The 21,069-nt window shown below is 32.5% G+C and overlaps 1 protein-coding gene across 5 annotated transcripts in view; it reads left to right on the top strand.

The window, feature by feature from the left end:
* Rap1gds1 (Rap1 GTPase-GDP dissociation stimulator 1) overlaps positions 1 to 21,069 on the top strand; it is a 146,843-nt gene that overhangs the window by 101,425 nt on the left and 24,349 nt on the right. For 4 of the 5 annotated variants that reach the window (XM_076863797.2, XM_076863796.2, XM_076863795.2 and 1 more), the window contains 5 exons: positions 4,141 to 4,269; positions 9,165 to 9,290; positions 17,413 to 17,556; positions 18,024 to 18,155; positions 20,596 to 20,730. In XM_076863797.2, the coding sequence (XP_076719912.1) occupies positions 4,141 to 4,269; positions 9,165 to 9,290; positions 17,413 to 17,556; positions 18,024 to 18,155; positions 20,596 to 20,730 (666 nt within the window). The remainder of the gene's footprint in view (positions 1 to 4,140; positions 4,270 to 9,164; positions 9,291 to 17,412; positions 17,557 to 18,023; positions 18,156 to 20,595; positions 20,731 to 21,069) is intronic. The other variant, XM_076863798.2, reaches the window with a different exon arrangement.

Here is a 21,069-nt window from a genome sequence, read left to right as displayed (position 1 = left end):
CTTAAAACTCAGGGGGATAAAGGTTCTTCAACTTAAGATCTTCTCTCCAGATCTCCATTCTTTGGAGTTTCCATGAGTGTGACCTGAAGAACTTGGAACCATTGAAATTCAAATGTAGGTAGGTAAGTGTTCACACCAGCGCATGCGTTGATTGCCTTATATCTCTTTGTATATGCATCTGTATTGCACCCCCTCAGTGCCTTTCTTCCTCTTCCTCCCCATAGATCATGTAGGGCCTGTGTCATCTTGATATTATGTAGTTTTGTAAATCTGTATTTTGGTCAATATTTGTGTGTGATGTTTGTCAGGAGCAATTTTTTTAAAAGCCTTCAGACGTTTATGACATTGTGTTGTCTAAAGACTGTCTTTCACACATAAGTGTTTGCTATGTATGGGCCTGGGTTGCATTTTTGTGAATTGCTGTGTTTTTTGAGCTCTGATAAACATTTTCCTGGAGTTGCTGGTGTTTCTTGAGGGATGCAAAAGTTTTAGTCTTGCAATTGTTTCACATACTCCCTCCATTATATCTAGAGAATGTGAATTATTTCTGGTTCTAAGAATTTCTTCTGTTGGTTTTTCAACTAGAAGTCATATTCCTGATTTTATTCATGTTAGTATGGGTGTCAGCAGTTATTCTTTGAAGAACATTCATAAGCTTTCATTGGACAAGTTTTTAAAAAGTGATCAACTAGTCATTTGCTTCTGTTGATAAGAATTAATAATTAACTTGTCCACACCAATAGGACCCCAGCCCGCCTACGTAATTCAAAACAAAACCTACTTCATGGTAACATTGTTATAACTGAAATAAGTAAACAGACTAAATCTGGAATATTCTCCTACACTTAGGTAGACCTCCTGTTCAAATAAACAAGAGAAATTCAAATGAGAAATTCAGGTGCTTTATTAAAGTAATTTCTCTCAAAATACCTAAGCACCAAAATTTGGGATTCTACATGCTTTAAACTTTTATTCCTTTTTTTTTTTCTTTTCTCACATCTGCCAGGCACATCTTTGAACTTAAGAATGTCTTTTCCATGTTTTCTTCCCTTCTTCTATTTCTCGTAAAAATTAGCTAATCCTTTTACAGTGGTTCTTAAACGGTTGGTCTCTGGATCCTTTTAAACACCTAAAAATTTTTGAAGCTTTCAAAGAAATTTATATGGGTAATATCTAACAACATTTACTGCAGTAGAAATTAGAATAGAGAAAATTTAAAGTACTTGTATTATATTTTTAAATAACAGTAAGCTCATTATATTAACATACATAATGTTTTATTAAAAACATTTTCAAAAACAAAATTTCTGAGAAAAGCATCTTTTTCTACAGTGTGTCATGGTGAAGAATCTGATAGCTATTTACACAATGAGGTGTCACTGCCTGGGTTCAGGCTAAAGTGCAAGCAGTTTTATCTACCCATTCTTTTTACCCTGTCAATGCATATGTCAACATAGTGAAAAAGGCAATGTCCTGGTAATTTTATTTAAAAAATTTGGACTTTGTGATCCTTTAAGAGGTTTCAGGAGTCCTGCTTTGAGAACCATGTTTTAGGATGCTTTTTTTTAACATAAAATGAAAATTTATATAAACCTGTTTGAGTAAAGGTCTTTTTCTCCCTCTCCTGTGGGTCTTCATTATCCAAGAAGAATTTCTTGAGTGCAGTTTGGACAAATTTTAGAGTTATTTGAGTAGAATTATTGTTTTAGTTATCATTATGGAAATAGATATAAAAGAAAGCACCCAGTTGGTCCAAAAAGAGTCTGTCCAATTGGATGACTATATATATTTTTCCCTTGTGTGTGGTATGTGTGTTGTATGTGAGCATATACTTAATTTAGCTCCTGATTAATTTTAAAATTTCTTTTCAAGAAGTAATGTGATTTTCATGAATTATGGCAATTCACGTCATTTGCCATTTGACTGTGCTACTTCTCCTGATCTATAATTTCAGATATTACTGGTGCAATTTGTATGCTAAAGACTTTGTTAAGCTCTGCAACATTTCGTAAATTTTGCCCCCCTTTTTCCTGGAACCAAAATTTACAGCATTTTAAAAGCAGTCCAAGAAAGTTATAGAGATGCCAAGTTAGGAAAACATGAAGAACATCATCTTCTAAGTGGCATTCTCCTCTTATCTCCTTCAGAAAACGTGTTACTCCTCTGATGTCCCTGGACTGTTGGATTTTTATAGATTGTACCAACAGTACTGAGGGGGTGTGTGATGCTTACATATATGCAGACATAGAGCAGAGTTTGACTCACACTCAATGCATGCGCTAGTGCTCACGCTTACATACCTGAAATTTTAATAATTCAGCAGCTCTGCAGTATTTGAAAAGCTAGTCAAAATGAAATAAAAAATAAATACACTGCTAAAGAACAAGGATATGCAGAGGTGATCCTCTAATAAAGAACTCTACTGGTAAGTAATCAAAATAATTTCTAACTTGGAAAGCTCCTTGCTGCATGACCATTATAAAATTATAATCATAATGCCAAGTATTCTCCCCATATGACATGGAGGTATAACACTATAACTTATAACATAAGTATTTTGTCTGTAAGTGTTGTGAACCATCTATTGATTTCTGTATTGTATATTTAAGGAAAAAATTATATCAAAAGTATAAAAATAAATCATTTAGTTAAGTAGATAGCCTTTTTCAATCTCCATTTAGAATAAAATTCATAATTTCATTACAAAATTTAGAATTATTTTATTACATTATTTGAACTTTAAATGTAACCTTCCCTTTTTCTCAGTTTTATCTTCTATTCTTGCTTTGGTAATAAGCTCCTTTATAGTATAGATGGGTCCCCATAACCAAACCAGATAATTATCTGTGATTACTACCCACTCATCAGTTTTCAGGGGCAGCAAGCTTCTATTGGCTATCTCTTCATACCTCAGTCTAAAAGCCAGGAAGAATTAACAACAAAGTCCACCAGACAAGTAATCAACTGGCATGTGAGACAGCTCAAACTGGCCTTTGTGTTCTGATAATCATCTACCCCCTTCCTTATCTACAGGTCAAGAACTATAGAAAATAATAGAGATTAGCAAGCATACCCAGTCAAGGATTTGTACTATGAGGAAAATGTGTTTTGTAGAAAACAGTGTTATCTTTAGATTCCAAATAGGTAACTTAAAAAAATTGGAGAAAATTATTAGAATGAAAATGGCATGTTATTTTAGAAAGAAAAAGAAAACTTTGAAAGAGTATTACTGTATCTTTGGATGAACCAGTTATTGATGTTAATATAGTGTTTTGCATAAAAACACAAATGTTTGCATATCTTTCTTAGCTTATCCTAAGAGGCAGTACTTTTGCTTTTCATTTTGGCTAATGTACCTTCAAGCTTGCTGCAGGTATTCTGTAAGTCCACGAAGAACTATTGTGGAAATCCAGGGCATGTTTAGTACCTTAAAACCAATTTGCTGCTTAGAAAATGCAGGCAAATTAATGACAAGGTCGTGTTGACCTGTTTCTCATCACTTCTCAAACCATCTCTTTGACTGAGATGATCTGTTATTATAATTAGATAAAGCTTTGAAAAGAAAAACATTTTTGCCTTGTTAAAACTACATTTCTTCCTAGCAGTCATCAAGGAACATTCTGCTTGCATATACTTAATCATTTATGTATTATATAATTTTCTTTTTTTACTATAAAGAAATACAGTTAAAGGATGCTAAAGATTTTTTATCTCCTTTCTTGGTCTTTACTAAACTTACTATTTTCCTTAGGATTTTCATATATTCTGTGATTTCCTGTAATGCTACTTTGTCTAACCTTTTCATTTAAAAGTCAATGGTAATGTTTACTTATACTTCATAAAATCCTGATCATTAAAGGTATAAGACCCTCTTTTTTTAAAAAGTGAATTACATATTCTTTAAATTATTTTCATTTCTAAATTTCTTTTGGTCATTGAAAAGATTAAAAATTCAACCCTTCTGTTCTGAACTGGCTTTTAAATGTTCTAGTCAACCATATGAATGGACTTCATTTTCCTTTACTGTAATTGCAATTGCATTGAGTTTAGGGAGAATAACAGATATTTTCTTCTTACTAATCTTCATTGATATGTGAACAGTTTTCTTCCTTTTTTTTCTTTCTTTTTTCTTTTTTACAGATTCCCTTCAAGCTCAGCTTATCAATATGGGTGTTATCCCTACCTTAGTGAAATTACTGGGCATCCACTGCCACAATGCGGCTCTTACAGAAATGTGTCTTGTTGCATTTGGTAATTTAGCAGAACTTGGTAAGTCCAAGTCATGAACCACAAATGTCATGAACTTATTAATGCAGTTATACATGTTTATTTAAATGTGAAAAGCCACAAATCCATTTAGATTATATTGTTTTAAACAAGTATTTCCATTTAGAAATACTTGTTTAAATTTTTTTTAAAAGATCCAATTAGATCTTATGATGGATGGTATTGTTTATGTATTTTTTTCCCTCCTTCTTTGTTTGCTTCCTCTCCCTTCCGTTTCTCCTTCCTTCCCACAACTTGGCCAAAAAAAAAAAAAAAAAAAAAGACAAATCTTAGTTTGAATTAGTAGCAACACTCTGTTAATTTTTCTAACTCAAAACTCATGACACTACACATTGAAATCTCCATTTTAGTACTATATGTTTGCTTTGGTGTCAAACTTTAAAAAATAGGAATTATTTATCAGATTTTTTTAAATCATTTTTATTCAGTGGTCATATCTGAATATTTATGAATATTTTTTCTTCTCTGTTTTTTTCTTCTTTCTCATATTAGCCTGATTAACACTTTTCCCCCTACCATTCAAATAAGACCAAAAAAGGAAAGAACATTCATTCAGTGTTTCACACTTAATTTGCATCATTTAAATGGATTGTAGGGTGTGTCCAATGTAGTTGGTAGAAATAAATCAGAAATCATGCTGTAATCCCATACCAATAGTGTCTGTCAATCTTTGTACCAGAAATATAAGTATCTCTCTTAATTTACCTTCAGTTTCATCATATTCAAAGACTGGAGGTCCTTTACTTTTATATTTCAGGATGAGTAGTTTCTAGAATGGCATTGACCTGCATAATAGCCACTAATCTTGCCTATATTCATGTACTTTTTTACTGTATCTATAAGGAAATTTTAATTAGCATATGTGGTTACACTGGGGCACTGGGGTTTGAACTCAGGGGTAGTCAGCCACTGAGCCACATCCCCAGCCCTATTTTGTATTTTATTTAGAGACAGGGTCTCACTTAAGTTACTTAGTGGTTGCCGGGGCTGGCTTTGAACTCGAGATTCTCCTGTCTCAGCCTTCCCAAGCCACTAGGATTACAGGTATGCGCCACTGTGCCCAGCCATTTGTGGTTACATTTTAAAAATGGATTATATGTCTTTTGGACAGTGATGCTCTAGAAAATACAACAAAGTCATCCTTCACCCTGTGAAGTTCCCTTTCCTTTTAAGGTTTTAGGAATACATGGAGGAAAGCAAAGACTGATGAATTTATCTCTCCTAACCTTAGGAAAAAGTTAGTACCAATTAAGGAAATGATTGCAATCCTTGGATAAATTATATTAGAGCTTATATAATTCTAGTTGCTCACTGAGGATTATTTTATTCTTTTTACGGTCATGTGTCTGAATTTTGTAAAAGTTTTAACTTCAGGAACTATGCAGACCTCCAGCTTAATCTCATCGAAGGGAGTTAGGTTGTTGGTTCACTATATTCCAGTAACTGTTTTATTCCTGTAAGAGCCAAGAAGAAGCATTTACTGATTACTATATCTCCTCTAGCGAAATGAATATATTACCATGGAAGAGGGTGGGACTTGAGAAAATTCATTGTAAGAGTCCTGCACTTTATATAAAGGAGGGTCCTGAATCTGTATTAAACCTCTTTCTCCTTTATAGTGGCCCTGTGAAATAAATAGGGCCTAATTTTTACAGTTAATTCAACCCAATGATGTATTTAATATGTGACTTACTAGTAATTAGTCATACTGATTAGTACTATGAATTCATGCTTATATAGTAGAGAACTTCCTTCTGGGAGAGAAATTTTATAAAAGGCAATTAGTGTTTTTAATTTATTGAAATTACACAAATCTCTTGCATATTTGAACCTTAATCATTCAATATAGAAATATTGATATAGCTCTTACTGTGTTAAGACATTATAATACAAATATAAAATATTAACATTTCTCCAAAAGCACATCACAGAAACCCATATTGTAAATTGCTTATATTAGGGCAATATTTTTTAGTTTTTGGATTGTGGCCCACAATAAGAAATGCATTTTGTATCACCACTTGTTACATAAACACACCTGAAACTAAATATTACTTATCTTCACCATATTCGGTGCATTTTGATAGTTTATTTTCTGTTTTTTAGTGTATTGGTTCACAAACCTAAATTGATTATTATAACTTAGTGGATTACAATTTGGCAATTGAAAAATATAGCATTCCTATTATGTGAAATCATTTGAACAACAGTTTTTTTTTTTTAACTCTGGTACTCTAGATGTATGGTCTTTTATAAACAAATGCCAAATGTCTTCTTTGATATAAGGAGAGTAACTAAGAAAAGAGTAGGGACGAAGAGCATGAGAAGAAGATTAACATTAAACAGGGATGAGAGGTGGGAGGGAAAGGGAGAGAGAAGGGAAATTGCATGTAAATGGAAGGAGACCCTCAGGGGTATACAAAATTACATACAAGAGGAAGTGAGGGGAAAGGGGGAAAAATATAAGGGGGAGAAATGAATTACAGTAGAGCGGGTAGAGAGAGAAGAGGGGAGGGGAGGGGGGATAGTAGAGGATAGGAAAGGCAGCAGAATACAACAGACACCAGAATGGCAATATGTAAATCAATGGTTGTGCAACTGATGTGATTCTGCAATCTGTATACGGGGTGAAAATGGGAGTTCATATCCCACTTGAATCAAAGTGTGAAATATGATATATCAAGAACTATGTAATGTTTTGAACAACCAACAATAAAAATTAATGTAAAAAAAATAAAAAATAAAAAAAATAAAAAAATAAAAAAACTTGAATTCTCACACAAGATATCTTTAAGTGACACTTCAAATACTCTCTTCTCCTTTGAATATTTATAATTATTTTTACTGTATGTATAATATGTATAGCTTATCTGTTAAGATTTTACTAAAACATTTGCTTTATTTAGGCTGAAAATAATTAGTTATTTAGAATTTTATTGATATGTAAAAAGATTTTTATCAAGTTTAAGAATTTATGAAAATTTTGTTAATACATACTTGCAAATTGATAGTTTAAAGTTCTGTAATCTGTATTATGCCAGCAGCCTGTGTTTTGTAAGCAGTGTTTTTACTGAGCTCTGTGAATTTCAGAGATTGCTACAAAAATGGTATTAGAAGACTAAAAGGAGGGGAATGACTCAGTATTGAATCCAGTCATCTTATTTTTTAGAAAAGTGTAAAAGATTTGCCAAAAGCAAAAAGCCCAGAAACAGGAAAAATATTTGCCCCGTATTTCATTTGTTTACCAACGTTTTTAGATATTAATACTGTTTGAGGTAGCCAAATTTATTGTATTTTTAATTTTCTATCCACCTCTTATAAATTATTCTCCAGTCTTATTTTGTATACCTTACTGGATAGTGCTTAGCATGTATTATTTATTAACCAAATGATAACATGAATGAGTACATAAATACATTATAATAATGTTAGAAGCAACAGGGGAATGGAAGTTTTGATTGAACAAATTATTAAGGAAAAAATAATCTGGGCTCCCCAAAACAGCACAGGAGCTGGCAATATAGCTTAATGATAGTGTGCTTGCCCAGCATCCATTGGGCTGCCCTGGCAGGGGAAGTAACAGGTAAGTATACATTTGTAAAGACAACTTTGCCTGCCTTGCTGTTGTCCCTACTATACTGGGCAGATATATCTAAATCCATGTAAGCGGGTTGTGGCCCACTCAGCACTTTGCAGTCTCTTATGCTTGCTCCTTCTTTTCCACCAAACCTCTATAAGTTCCTGTTCCTTGAGACTTGGTTCTTTGCTTTCTTACATTCCTGGTTCTCACTGACCCGATACAATCTACTTTCCTTCTGTAGCATCAGACGCAATCTCTGATGATGCATTCTTTTTTGTAGGTCCCCAAATGGAAACATCTTTAATCCCACAAAATTTATGAGGCTTAATAAGGCAGAGTTGCATTTTTCTTTTCTCCCTTCAGTTGTGAAAAAATTTCACTTGTCAGTTATTTTTTGTTTTATCTTTAAGCTACTATATATTATTAGTGAGCAAAACCATACAAGTTTCTGTGGTTTATCATTTTTATTAGAAATGTTTTTGACAAAAAGTGACTCTAGCACTTAGGAATGCATGTGAGTTAAGAAATTAGAAGCAATATATGTAGACAATGGTATCAAACTTGTTTGCAAAAGTGAATGAGATTTACTTTTAAAATATTTCTTATTGGATATAGTTGATGAATAAAGTGAGGGTAGAGGAAAGGAAGGTGTTTTTAATTTTTCTATGTGAGGAATTTACATATTTAAATACTGATTGATGGCGAAGCTCCAGAGTAAGGGCTCTAGGTTAGACATACCAGAGAGGGAATGAGGAATGAGATCCCCCTTCCCCAGTACTTGTGAAGAATTGGCCTTTAAGAAGTAGTCATCGAATGCCTTACATGGCATTGCAAGGCCCATTCTCAGCACTGCAAACCTTCCTGCACCGCCAAAAGAAAACAACAAAAAGTTATACTTATGTCAGGACCAGTACAGAAACATACCACTTTAATAACATTAAAGATAAGATGGTGTCATCCTTTATTCTATGACATATAATCTGTTTTAAACAGTTTTTCTTCAACTAAAAGACTTGATACTGTGAATTTTATGACCTATTAATTTTTATTGTTGTTGTATGACTTATGTATCATGCTAGCGAACATTTCTTACAACCTCAAATATAATTGAGCCAGAATATTTTCTCTAGAGCCTTAGACATTTTTCTTTTTCAAGGGCCTTAGTTTGATTGTTCCTGTATTTGAAGTGTGCTTATATTTAGTATTAGTACAAAATGACTAAGTATTAACAGGAAACAAATTTCTGGGTTTTACTTTCTTTAAAAAAATTTAGAAATTTTTTTTCTTTATTTTTCAGAGTCAAGTAAAGAACAGTTTGCTAGTACCAATATTGCTGAAGAGCTAGTAAAACTCTTCAAGAAACAAATAGAACATGATAAGAGAGAAATGATTTTTGAAGTTCTTGCTCCATTGGCAGAAAATGGTAAGAAAATAGATGTACCTCTTGACTTTTGATCATGTAAAATTTTTCAGGTTTTAGTTGCTAGTTCTTTAACTCAAAACCCTTCCCTATATTATTATTGATAAATATTAAGTTTTATTTTGGTATCTCTAACTTCAGCTACATTTTCTACTCCGTAACTATATCTATATGATGAAAGCTATTTTCCAAGATCCTTTGATTTTTAAAGAGTAAAGAGGCTTTTGTAGCTAACACTTTCTTGTTCCAATTTGGAAAAGGCAGCTGAAAAGCCAAACTCCATATCTGTACCCTTGTATGGCAAAGAGGATAAAAGTTAAAGTCCCAGGCTGGCCAACAATGAGAATATTAGTAAACCACTCCCTTTTTTGAGCACAAAATATCTTTTGTAATGCACTATAGAAGGAAAAGTGAATCAGAGGAAGGAAACCATGCCTTTAATAACTTTTCAAATACAATGTCTAACACAAAATCAAAGAGGACCAGGCACGTAAGGAGATAGCACTATACACAAGAGCTAACACAAGGAACTGAAAACAAGCTTAAAAGTTTAAAAGAAGGAAACTGGAAAATTAAAAACATGACATGGTAGATTTTAAAAACAAATAAAAATTGCTGAATTGAAAAATCCTACCAAAATTAAGAACCTAATTGGTGGTTTTACCAGCAGATTAGATACAGTTGATAGAGAATCATCGAATTAAGGTAGATTAGAAAGGAATTCAGAATGAAATGTAAAGAAAAGCAGATCCAATTTACATAAAAGAAGAGATAGAGTCTCAGAAGGAGTGTAGAATTTGAGGGTGAGGTGTGCAGAGAGAGGCAACATTTAAAGAAATTTTGGCAGAAGCTTAATCAGAAATTATGAAAGATATCAAAGACTCAAAAAGCCCAATGAAACTAAGACATGAAAATAATCTTAGTCTGTGGTACTTAATCATAGCAACAGAAAACAAACTGTAATTTATAAAGAATAAAAGTTTATTCAGCTCACAGTTCTGAAGGCTGGAAAGTTGAAGATTGGGCAGATGTATCTGGAGAAGTTGTTGCTAGTGAGAATTTTCTGTAGGGCATCAACACATGGCAAGGAAAAACACTCTTGTTCTTATAAAACCACAGTCCTGTTTGATTATGTCCCCATCCTTATGGCTTTATTTAACCTTAATTACCGCCTAAGGATTCTACCTTCAAATGCCACAGTCAGTTTAAGTCTCTGCTCTCTTAATACCTCACAATAGGGATTAAATTTCAAAAGGAGTTTTGGTGGGGACATTCAAACCAAAGCAAGAAACAAAAAAGAATTCATGTCTAGGTTATATCAAACTGAAAATGCAGGAAAAAAAAAAAAAAAGGACAAAATCTTAAACCAGGAAAAAAAAGTAAACAGTTTACCTTAAAAGAAACAACAGTTTGACAGTTAACTTCTCAACAACAGCTGTGCAAGATGACATTGGGACACCATGTTCTATGTAGCAAAAGAACCAACCTAGAATTCTAAATGAAAGTACTCTCCAAAAATGAAGGCAATATAAAGGTGTTCAAATTTAAAGATTCAGTTTACCAATGTACCCTCATTGAAGAAAATTATAAAGCTGATCCATTAGATAAAAGGAAAATGATATAGATGCAGGAGAATGAAGACCAAAAGTAAAAGGGGAAAAAAAGCAACTAATTTAATTGTGAGGTTTAAAATGGATAGTACTTAATTTAAAATATACCACAGAATAAGCATATAAATCAGGTGAGAAGTAAAAGGAATTAGAATCTAAGACCCATGCATTGTCCAGAAGATACTGTTATGACTTTCATTATTCCATGATTTCAGTTTTTAAGGTAACTACCAAAATAGTTTTTAAAAATAATATGTAACTACTTATCTAATAAAAGGATGCATGGAAGTTCTGTGACCTAAGTGTGTAGGAAGTATCTGCACTAATATTAAGAAGTATACTTTCATTACTTCAGAGGTCAAAGAAGAATCATAATAGAAATCAAAAATTTTTCTAATAATGAAAATTAAAATACCATGTGTCTCAAATCTGATGTGATGCCCATAAAGCTATTCTTGGAAATTTAAGTTAGAAATGTTTTGCATATTAGATAAAGCTGGGGTTGAGCTCAATGGTAGAGCGCTTGCCTAGCACAGGTGAGGCACTGCATTTGAATCTCAGCACTACATAAAAATAATAAATAAAGGTATTGTGTCCATATAAAACTAAAAAAATAATTAAAATAAATAAACAAATGCATGTTAGAAAAGGAGGAAAACTAAAATCAGTGAGCTTACTATCCATTTTATGCTTTTAAAGGAAAATAAACCCAAGATAGCAAAAGGAAGGGAATATAAAGAGCTAAATTTAATAAATAAGAAAACATGCAATGTACCACAAGCATCAAATTGCCAAAAGTTGAGTCTAGAAAGACTTAATAAATTGGTAAAGCCCTACAATACAAGCAGTGAGGAAATAAAGAGAAATCACAAATAACCAAAATCAAGAATTAAAAAGGATACAGATTTTGCAGATTTTTTTTTTTTTTGAGAAGGAAGGGGAGAAAGAGGGAGAGAATTTTTTAATATTTATTTTTCAGTTTTCGGTGGACACAACATCTTTATTTTTTATTTCATATGGAGCTGAGGATTGAACCCAGCACCCTGCGCATGCCAGGCGAGCATATTACCGCTTGAGCCACATCCCCAGCCCCAGATTTTTTTAATATTTATTTTTTAGTTGTAGTTGAACACAGTACCTTTGTTATGTTTATTTATTTTTATATGGTGCTGAGAATCGAACCCAGGTTATCACACATGCTAGGCAAGTGTTCTACCGCTGACCCACAACCCCAGGCCCCAGATTTTGCAGATATTAAATGGGTATTGTGAAAAATTTGATCCAGTACATTTTAAAGTTTGGATAACACAAATACAAAATAGAAAAACTGAATAATTTTATTTTAAATTCTACCAGACAGTGAACAAAGCAACTATACTTACCAAGTTTACTTTAGTGAGGCTAGTGAGTCCTTTCGCCAAATCCCAATAAAGATAATGTAAGAAGGAAAATTAAAGGCCAGTCTCATCCTAAATAGACATCCAAAATTCTTTTTGAAACTGTAGCAAATCAGAATATATTTAAAAGTTAATCATGCCAAATTGCATTGGTTCTGAAAATGTAAAGCAATTTGATATTCAAAATTCAGTCAGTATAATTCAGCTTAATTATAGTGGAGAAATTATATTATCTCCGATTCAAAAGAAAAATTTGCTAACATTATCTCTTCACAATTTTTAAAAACTCTTAACAAACCAGTACTAGCAAAGGACTTCTTCAATCTAAAAAGAATCTCTACAAGAAACTTACGGAAAATATAACACTCAATAATTAAATAAAAAACATTCCCTTTGAGATTGGAAGTAAGGAGGACCAGCCCCACTTCTTCTATTCAATCTTGTGTTGAAGAACTACCCAATGAAGGAAGAGAGCGAAATAAAACTGTCATTATTCAAAGATAATATTATGAGTGTTCAATTCAAAAGAATATATTGGTCAATTCTGTAAATCAGAATTTAGATAAATTTTCTTATCTAAAAAGGAGAAGCAAAAATAAAGTGTATTTCTATATGCCAGAAAAACCCAGAAAATAGAATGTTTAAAATGAACTGTTTATCATAGTATGAAAAATAAAGCACTTAAGAATGAATTGATCAAAGACTTGCCAATATCTCTGGGAGGAAACTGTAAGAAAACATTGAGATAAATTAAAGAGCTAAATGAGTGGAAAATTGTAACACTTTCATAGATTGGAAGCCTCATTGTTCTAATGATATCATATCTCTCTGTCAATTTGTGAACTCAGTGCGGTTGTAATTAAAATTTTCCAAAGGTCAGGAATAGCCAAGATTACTGGAAGAGAATGTGTTGGCAGAAGTGGTTTTACTAGATAACAATAGCAAAATTTTATTTTAACTGTATTAAAAATTCCCACAGATCATTAAGAAAGATATAGAAAACTGAGGGAAAATATGCCCAAATCTCACAACAATCAGAAAATGTAAAACCAAACCACTGTAAAATACCACTATCTAGCTACTGGGAAGTTTGGTATTCTAGGTATTGGTGAGGGTGTGGAGCAGTGGGATCAACCAGTAAGTGCCAGAGAGAGTATAAATAGTGCAGTTCAGAAATTCATACCTACTGAAGTTGAATGACCTATGACCCAGCAATTCCACTCTTAGAAATAGACCTCTAAGCCAGGTAGGTGGTGCACGCCTGTAATCCCTGCGACTCAGGAGGCTGAGACAGGAGGATCACGTGTTCAAAGCCATCCTCAGCAAAAGTGAGGTGCTAAGCAACTCAGTGAAACTCTGTCTCTAAATAAAATACAAAATAGGCTTGGGGATGTGGCTCAGTAGTGGAGTGCCCCTGAGTTCAATCCTCAGTATACCCCCGCCAAAAAAGAAATACACCAAGAAACCTGTGTATATACGCACCAGGATGTTCAAGGCAGCATTATTTATAATAACAAAATAATTGGAACCAACACATATCCATTAAAGGGAGAATGATCGGTAAAATATGGTATATTCAAATAATGGAAAAAATCATTATGAAAAGGAATGAAGATAGCTAGAACCATTAATGTATGTGAATCTCATAATACTGAAAGGCGAAAACCAATGCTGAAAAAGTACTATTTGGCTTATGTGAAATTCAACATAAGGTGCAACAAAACCAGTTTTCAGAAATGATTCTTTATTTGATAAACCAGTAAAAATATAGAAGTGATTACGATATCAACCCAGGTAGTGCTTTGAGAAGAATGAAGAGAGGTGCTCATGATCAGAAAGGGAAAAGCGCAGAGGGGCTTCCTGGATTGTTGGCAATTAATTTCTTGATTTAGATGATAGATGCATGGTAATTCTCTTTCTAATGATTTATTATGCTTAACATTTACATTTTATGCACTCTTATGTATTTATGGTTTTTTTCACAATTTAAAAAGTCATTTAATACACATACATACATATGATACATATATGTATGTATGCATTTTTTACATATATAAGCAAACAGGTATTCTTGGACAGAATGGTAATGATAAATATGCTGGCTTTTTACTTTGCCAGAATGCCCTGCTAGTCCTAATTAATTTAGTTTAAGCCTCCTAAATATATTTGTGATTACAGTCAAACTGTAAGAATAAAGATCTATGATCTTTAATCTTGACAAATTTTACATTTTCTAATTGCCTTAGATCTTTTTCTTTAGGAATAAATTTGTTTTTCATCTCATTTGATGGTTCTAGAAAGTGAAAACTTAATCATGATCTTTTTGTTTGTTTGCTGGCACCAGGGAGCCACATTCCCAGTCCTTTTCATTTTTTTATTTTGAGACAGGGTTCCTGAATTGCTTAAGGCCTCGCTTGGTTGCTGAAGCTAGTCTTGAACTTGAAATCTTCCTGAACTTGAAATCCTTCTAAATTGCTGGGATTACAGAAAACTACAGGTAATTCTCTGGCATAAAACTGAGAATTTTATACCAGAGAATTACCTGTTATTTTCCTTGCAGTATTTGAGAATGACAATGTTTTTATTTTTTTATTAGATTTTTATGGTTTTACATAGTAGTTGGTTTCATCCTGACAAACTTGGACATGCATAGGAATCAGAGGGTTTTGTTTGTTTGTTTTCTTCTCTACCTCTACCTCCACTCCAGTGGGTGAAGGGATAGCTTTGAAAACTCGTTTCTGGATAAACCTTTGCATATCATTGTGGTTTTCTTGGTATAAAAAGAAGAGTAATTTTATGTCGGAATTTATATAGTTCAAGGTATGTAGTATTTTTAAATCTTTTTTTTTTTCTATGATGGTTTTCAATTCTGTTTGCTACACATTTCTAGCCCTAGCATTGTGTAACCAAGGAAACGCCCTACTTTTTCCAAGGCACAGTACAAGCATACCTTTATAAAAGTATTCCAAGATGCATATTCTGTGTATTCTGAGACAATATTCAAGAGAGAATTATCTTCCTGGTAATAGTAAAAAGCTATATTTTTATACTTTAAAATTGCCTAGCAATCAAAGTCTTAAGTATATGTGTCTTAAGTATCTAATATATGTTTATGTCTTTGTTTCTTCCAAATGAGAATCTGAAACTATGATTGCTATATATGTGTGCATATACAGCTTAGGGAAATAAATGATCAAAAAATAAAATTTAAATTTAAGAATCTTTATAAATGTATTTTTTAATTCATTTTGTCCCATTGTCCTAGATGTGCAACACCTATAAAAACTTAAATTGATATTGTTTGAGAGTTTCTGAGGGTTTGGGGGTGTGGTTGGTTGTTTTTTGGATTGGGGTTTTTTATTGGTGGGGTTTTTTGTTGTTGTTGTTGTTTTGTTTTGTTTTTTGTTACTGGGGATTGAACCTAGGGGCTCTGTACCACTGGGCTTCATCCTCAACCCTTTATATTTTTTTGAGACAGGTTCTTGCTCAGCTGACCAAGCTAGCCTCAAACTTGCGATCATCCTGCCTCAGCCTCCCAAGTAGCTGGGATTATTACAGGCATGCACTAACAGGCCCAGCTAAAACTTAAATTGGACAAGAAATATACCAACTAGTGATAACTTTAATATTTGAAATTTTATTATATTTGCAGAATTTAAAACTTGGGATTTGATGGGTTAAAGTGTCAAATTCAAAGCATTTAGATAAGCCAGTTTAGGTTAAAAATAAAGATTAATAAGCTGTATCTGTTCTTAACAGGAGATGGATATGGATCCAAATACAAAATCTTTAATGAAGTAAAAATGCTATAAGGAAAGGATATTTAAAGCATTAGGGATGTAAAAAGTTTACATACTATAGCGATAGAGCCATCTCAGTGTTTATAGCAGCACAATTCACAAGAGCTGAATTATGAATCAACCCCTATGCTCATCAATAGATGGCATTAAGAAATCCATTCAGATTAAGAAATTGTGGTATACAATGGAGTTCTACTCAGCCATAAAAAAGAATGAAATTATGGCATTTGCTGGTAAATGGATGGAAATGGAGAACGTTGTGCTACGTGAAATTATTCAAACTCAGAAACTCAAAGGTCAAATTTTTTTCTCTTATGCAGAATATATAATAAAATAAAGAAAATGCAGAATATATAATAAAATAAAGGAAATGGGGAGAGAAGGGCAGGATATTATGAAGAACCAGTCAAATATAAAAGAAGAGAAAAAGGAAATCAAGGAGAGGAGGGAGAATGGAAGAAGGGAGAAAAAAGTGGGGAACATGAACTGAAATCTTTCTCCATGTATGTATGAATTTGTCAGGACAAACCCAACTTCTGTGTGTGATTATAAGATCTAAAGAAAAGAAAAAAAATAACAGGAATGTAAAAATTTTGATTTTTCTATGAAGAATTTTTTAGTGTAATTAGTGTATAGTTCTAAAATATTTTTTTGGTTAACCATTAGAGAGCTTAAAGTTATATTTTCTTTTAACTTTTATTATGAACATTTTAAAATACATTCTGAAATAAAATTTAGTATAATGAGTCACCATATATTCATGACCCAAAAAAGTTTTAAAGTAATGAAAATCTTAAGTCCTTTTAAAAATATGACTTTAAAAGTCATTAAAATATAGATTGATTGCCCTAGAAATATACAAACAGGAAATATACTTGTTACATAGGTTAAAATTTATTAATATTTCTTTATTTTTCAATAGCTTTGTTTTAACATTCCGTCGGGGAAGGAATTTTAAGTTTATATAACAGGTGTGTGTATATAGGCATATGAAATATGTAACTTATAGTGTCGCCTTTTAAAATATAATATCTAAAATAATAGTAGAATGATATTGCCTTCAGAGCTGAGAATTGATTCATTTAGGTTCTGGGAGACATTGTGAAAGGATAAACAATTTCAAATAGAAAAATGAGGTAAAGTTTTTGTGTAATTAAACTGTGTTTTCAAATGTTTCATTGTGAAACTCAAATCTGGAAAGGTGTTTTATCTAAATTCTGCATTTCCCTGGGTTGCTACAGTTCTTTATAATGGATCACCTGTACTAGACCTCTGTTTCTTCTGAAATTGTGGTGGCTTTGTTTTCATTGTTCTTTAGATGCTATTAAACTACAACTGGTCGAAGCAGGCCTTGTTGAGTGCCTCCTAGAGATTGTGCAGCAGAAGGTGGATAGTGACAAGGAGGATGACATTGCTGAGCTCAAGACTGCTTCAGATCTAATGGTGTTATTACTTCTTGGAGGTGAGTTATAATTTATGTCAAAGAATATGGTTGTCAGAATTTTTAAATATATTAAGTTTTTTCTGTAGATATAATTATTAGGTATTTCCTCATTTTCTTATCTCACTTCCTGTTGAAGTGATGATTTTGAAACCTAATACCTCATGGAAAGTACTAGAGATGATGGACCAGAAAAAGAGGAATCTTTGTCGTGTTCCAGTATATGAAAAGCTGTCATAAGGAAGAGATAGCTGTGGCACCAAAGAAATGAAAGTTTATGGCTACAAAACTTACTCCAGGAAAATTCTAAACTCTTATGGTCTAACCCCTACTAAAAGCTTATTAAAAATAGACACTGCTTTTTCCATTATGAATTTAATAGTTCATGAGGTATGTAATGTCGCAATTAGATATTTACTTAGGGATATGGATTTGTTACTCCTAATTATATTTCTCTTTTTTTAATTATTTATTTTACTTATGCCCAGATGAATCCATGCAGAAACTATTTGAAGGAGGAAAAGGCAATGTGTTCCAAAGGGTGCTTTCTTGGATTCCATCGAATAACCACCAGCTACAGCTTGCTGGAGCATTGGCAATTGCAAATTTTGCCAGAAATGGTAAACATACTAGTTCTTCCTTTGTAAATCAGATGTTCTACATTTTTTTTAGTTATGAAAAAAATGTTTATTTTTATTCATTTAAATTTTTTATTCTTTTTAGTTAAAAAATATATGTACAATGGTGTGAGGGGGAAGGGAAGAAAAAAAGAGAGAGAGAGAAATGTCACAGTAGAATGGGTAGAGAATAGTGATGGGAGGGGAGGAGGGATAGGGAGGGCAGCAGAATACAACTGACACTAGGATTGCTGTATGTATACACATGGATGTATAACCACTGTGATCCTGCAATCTGAACACGTGGAAAAATGAGAATTCATACCCTATTTGAATCAAATGTATGATATGTCAAGATCATTGTATTGTCTTGAGCAACTAATAAAAAATGACAGTACAATGTATTTTGACATACATACATGGAATATAACTTGCCATTTTTGTGGTTGTATATGATATGGAGTTACATGTCATGTATTCATATAAGAACATAGGAAAGTTATCTCCAATTCATTTTACTGTCTTTCCTATTCCCCACCCTCTACTTATTGTGAGTTAGCATACACGTATCAGAGAGACTATTCAGCCTTTGTTCTTTTAGGACTGGCTTATTTCACCTAGCATGGTATTGTTCAGTTCCATCCACTTACTGGCAAATGCCATCATTTCATTGGTCTTTATGGATGAATGATATTCCATTATGTATATATACCATATTTTCTGTATTCATTCATCTGTTGAAGGGCACTTAGGTTGGTTCCATAGCTTGGCTTTGTGAATTGAGCTGCTGTGCTATAAACATTGATATGGCTGCATCACTGTAATATGCTAGTTTTAAGTCCTTTGGGTATAAACCAAGGAGTGAGATAGCTGTGTCATATAGTGGTTCCATTCCACGTTTTCTGAGGAATCTCCATACTTTTTTCCAGAGTGGTTGCACCAATTTGCAGTCCCACCAGCAATGTACCTTTTTCCCCACATCCTTGCCAACGTTTAGTGTTAGTTGAATTCTTGATAATTGCCATTCTGACTAGAGTGAGATGAAATCTTAGTGTAGTTTTAATTTGCATTTCTATAATTGCTAGAGATGTTGAGATGTTCTACATTTTTAAAATTTTTGCTGAACTGTCACATGCACTAAAACTAACAGCTCAGAAATTTGTGTGTTGCTTTCTTAATTCTTCAGAAGTCAAATACTTATAGTGACTTTCATAACAAATTACATATTTTATGTAATTCAACTAATTTCTAATAGTTAAAATATCACAAACAATAATCATGCAGTGCTTCTTTTGAATACTTTGTCAGAGATTAGTAAACTTGAGTCCCATTCTGGTGTACATCTGATATGCTTTTGTGCTTGGTGATTTTATTTTGGACTGAGTATTCATCCTAGGGTTATTGGGCCCTAATTTATACTCTTAGGCCCATAAAACTTTAGTATGAATTATCCTGATTTAGTGTAGAATATTTATTTTACTGTTCATTCATTCTAGAAACTTGTACTTTGTCTAGGAAATGCTGATTTTTAGTTTGATTTTATTCCAGTGTGAACTATTATTATACAATACAGGTTGAGTATCCGGTATCCAAAGTGTTTCCTATTTTGGATTTTTTCAGATTTTTGAATATTGCATATGTAATGACATATCTTGATGACAGGGCTCAAGTCTACACATGAAATTTATTTATATTTCCTACAGACCTTATACACATAGCCTAAAAGAAATTTCATAACAATATTTTTAATGCATTTGTGTTTTGACTGTGATCTATCACCTGAGGTCTATGTAGAATTTTGCATTCTACAAATAATGTTATGATAGTACCCCCAAACTTGGTTTTTGGAGCAGTTCCGATTTTGAATTTTTGGATGGGGGAATACCATGTTAGTATAGTGGCAGACATCTTACTATTTATTCTTGTTTTTGAGAATAACTCTTTAATGATGGAGTTAAGAAGATTGGCAAAAATATTGATAAGTATTAAAGCTAAATGTGGAAAATTTGAAAAATTCACTAAAAAATAATGTAAATATCAGCCATGATAAAAGTTGACTGCTAAAACTAACACAAAAATTATTGGTGGATGGGATGATTTGAGCATATATTGATAAATTATAAGATTCTAAAATAGCGATTTTTCTGATTTAAAAAAAATTAAGCATCTTTATAATCAGACATCTCATTCTAGAAATAGAAAAATCTATAAATCTGATGGGGAAAAAATTAGGAATTCATTTTGTTGTAGCTTCATTTTCTCTAAAGTAGGTAATAAGCAGGCAACAGCATCTCAAAATATTCATAAACTTTTTTTTTTAATGGTGCTGGGGATTAAACCCAGAGCCTTGTGCATGCAAGGCAAGCACTCTACCTAACTGAGCTATGTCCCCAGCCCTCATAAACATTTTTTAAAGGAAGAAAATTGCTTTCATTTTTACCAGATGGAAATTGTATTCATATGGTAGACAATGGAATTGTAGAAAAACTTATGGATTTACTGGACAGACATGTAGAAGATGGAAATGTCACTGTACAGCATGCAGCACTAAGTGCCCTCAGAAATCTGGCTATTCCAGGTAAGACTTAAAAATAGGAGACAGCTATGTAGAAAATAAAATACATCATTTTTGAAAGACTTTTACTGTATGTGATTTGTGGATCTTCCCTGAGAAAAGAAAAATAGTCTTCAAATTGTTGACATTTTTGTTACTAATAAATGAAAATCATGTTAAATGAGTTTTCTGAAACAAAACAAAAATATTTGCTTTTAAGATCAGAGATTCTATTACCTTTTGAAAACTCTTACATTTTCATTATATTTGTACAGTTAAGCTTTTTAAAGTATCTTCTGTTGAAGTTAAGATAATGACATCAATTAACAAAGTCTCCTGAAGAAAGACTTAGTCAGGTTTTTG

Source organism: Callospermophilus lateralis, chromosome 8, assembly GCF_048772815.1.
Source record: "Callospermophilus lateralis isolate mCalLat2 chromosome 8, mCalLat2.hap1, whole genome shotgun sequence".
Taxonomy (NCBI): domain Eukaryota; kingdom Metazoa; phylum Chordata; class Mammalia; order Rodentia; family Sciuridae; genus Callospermophilus; species Callospermophilus lateralis.
This window is presented reverse-complemented; position numbering and strand designations above follow the sequence as displayed.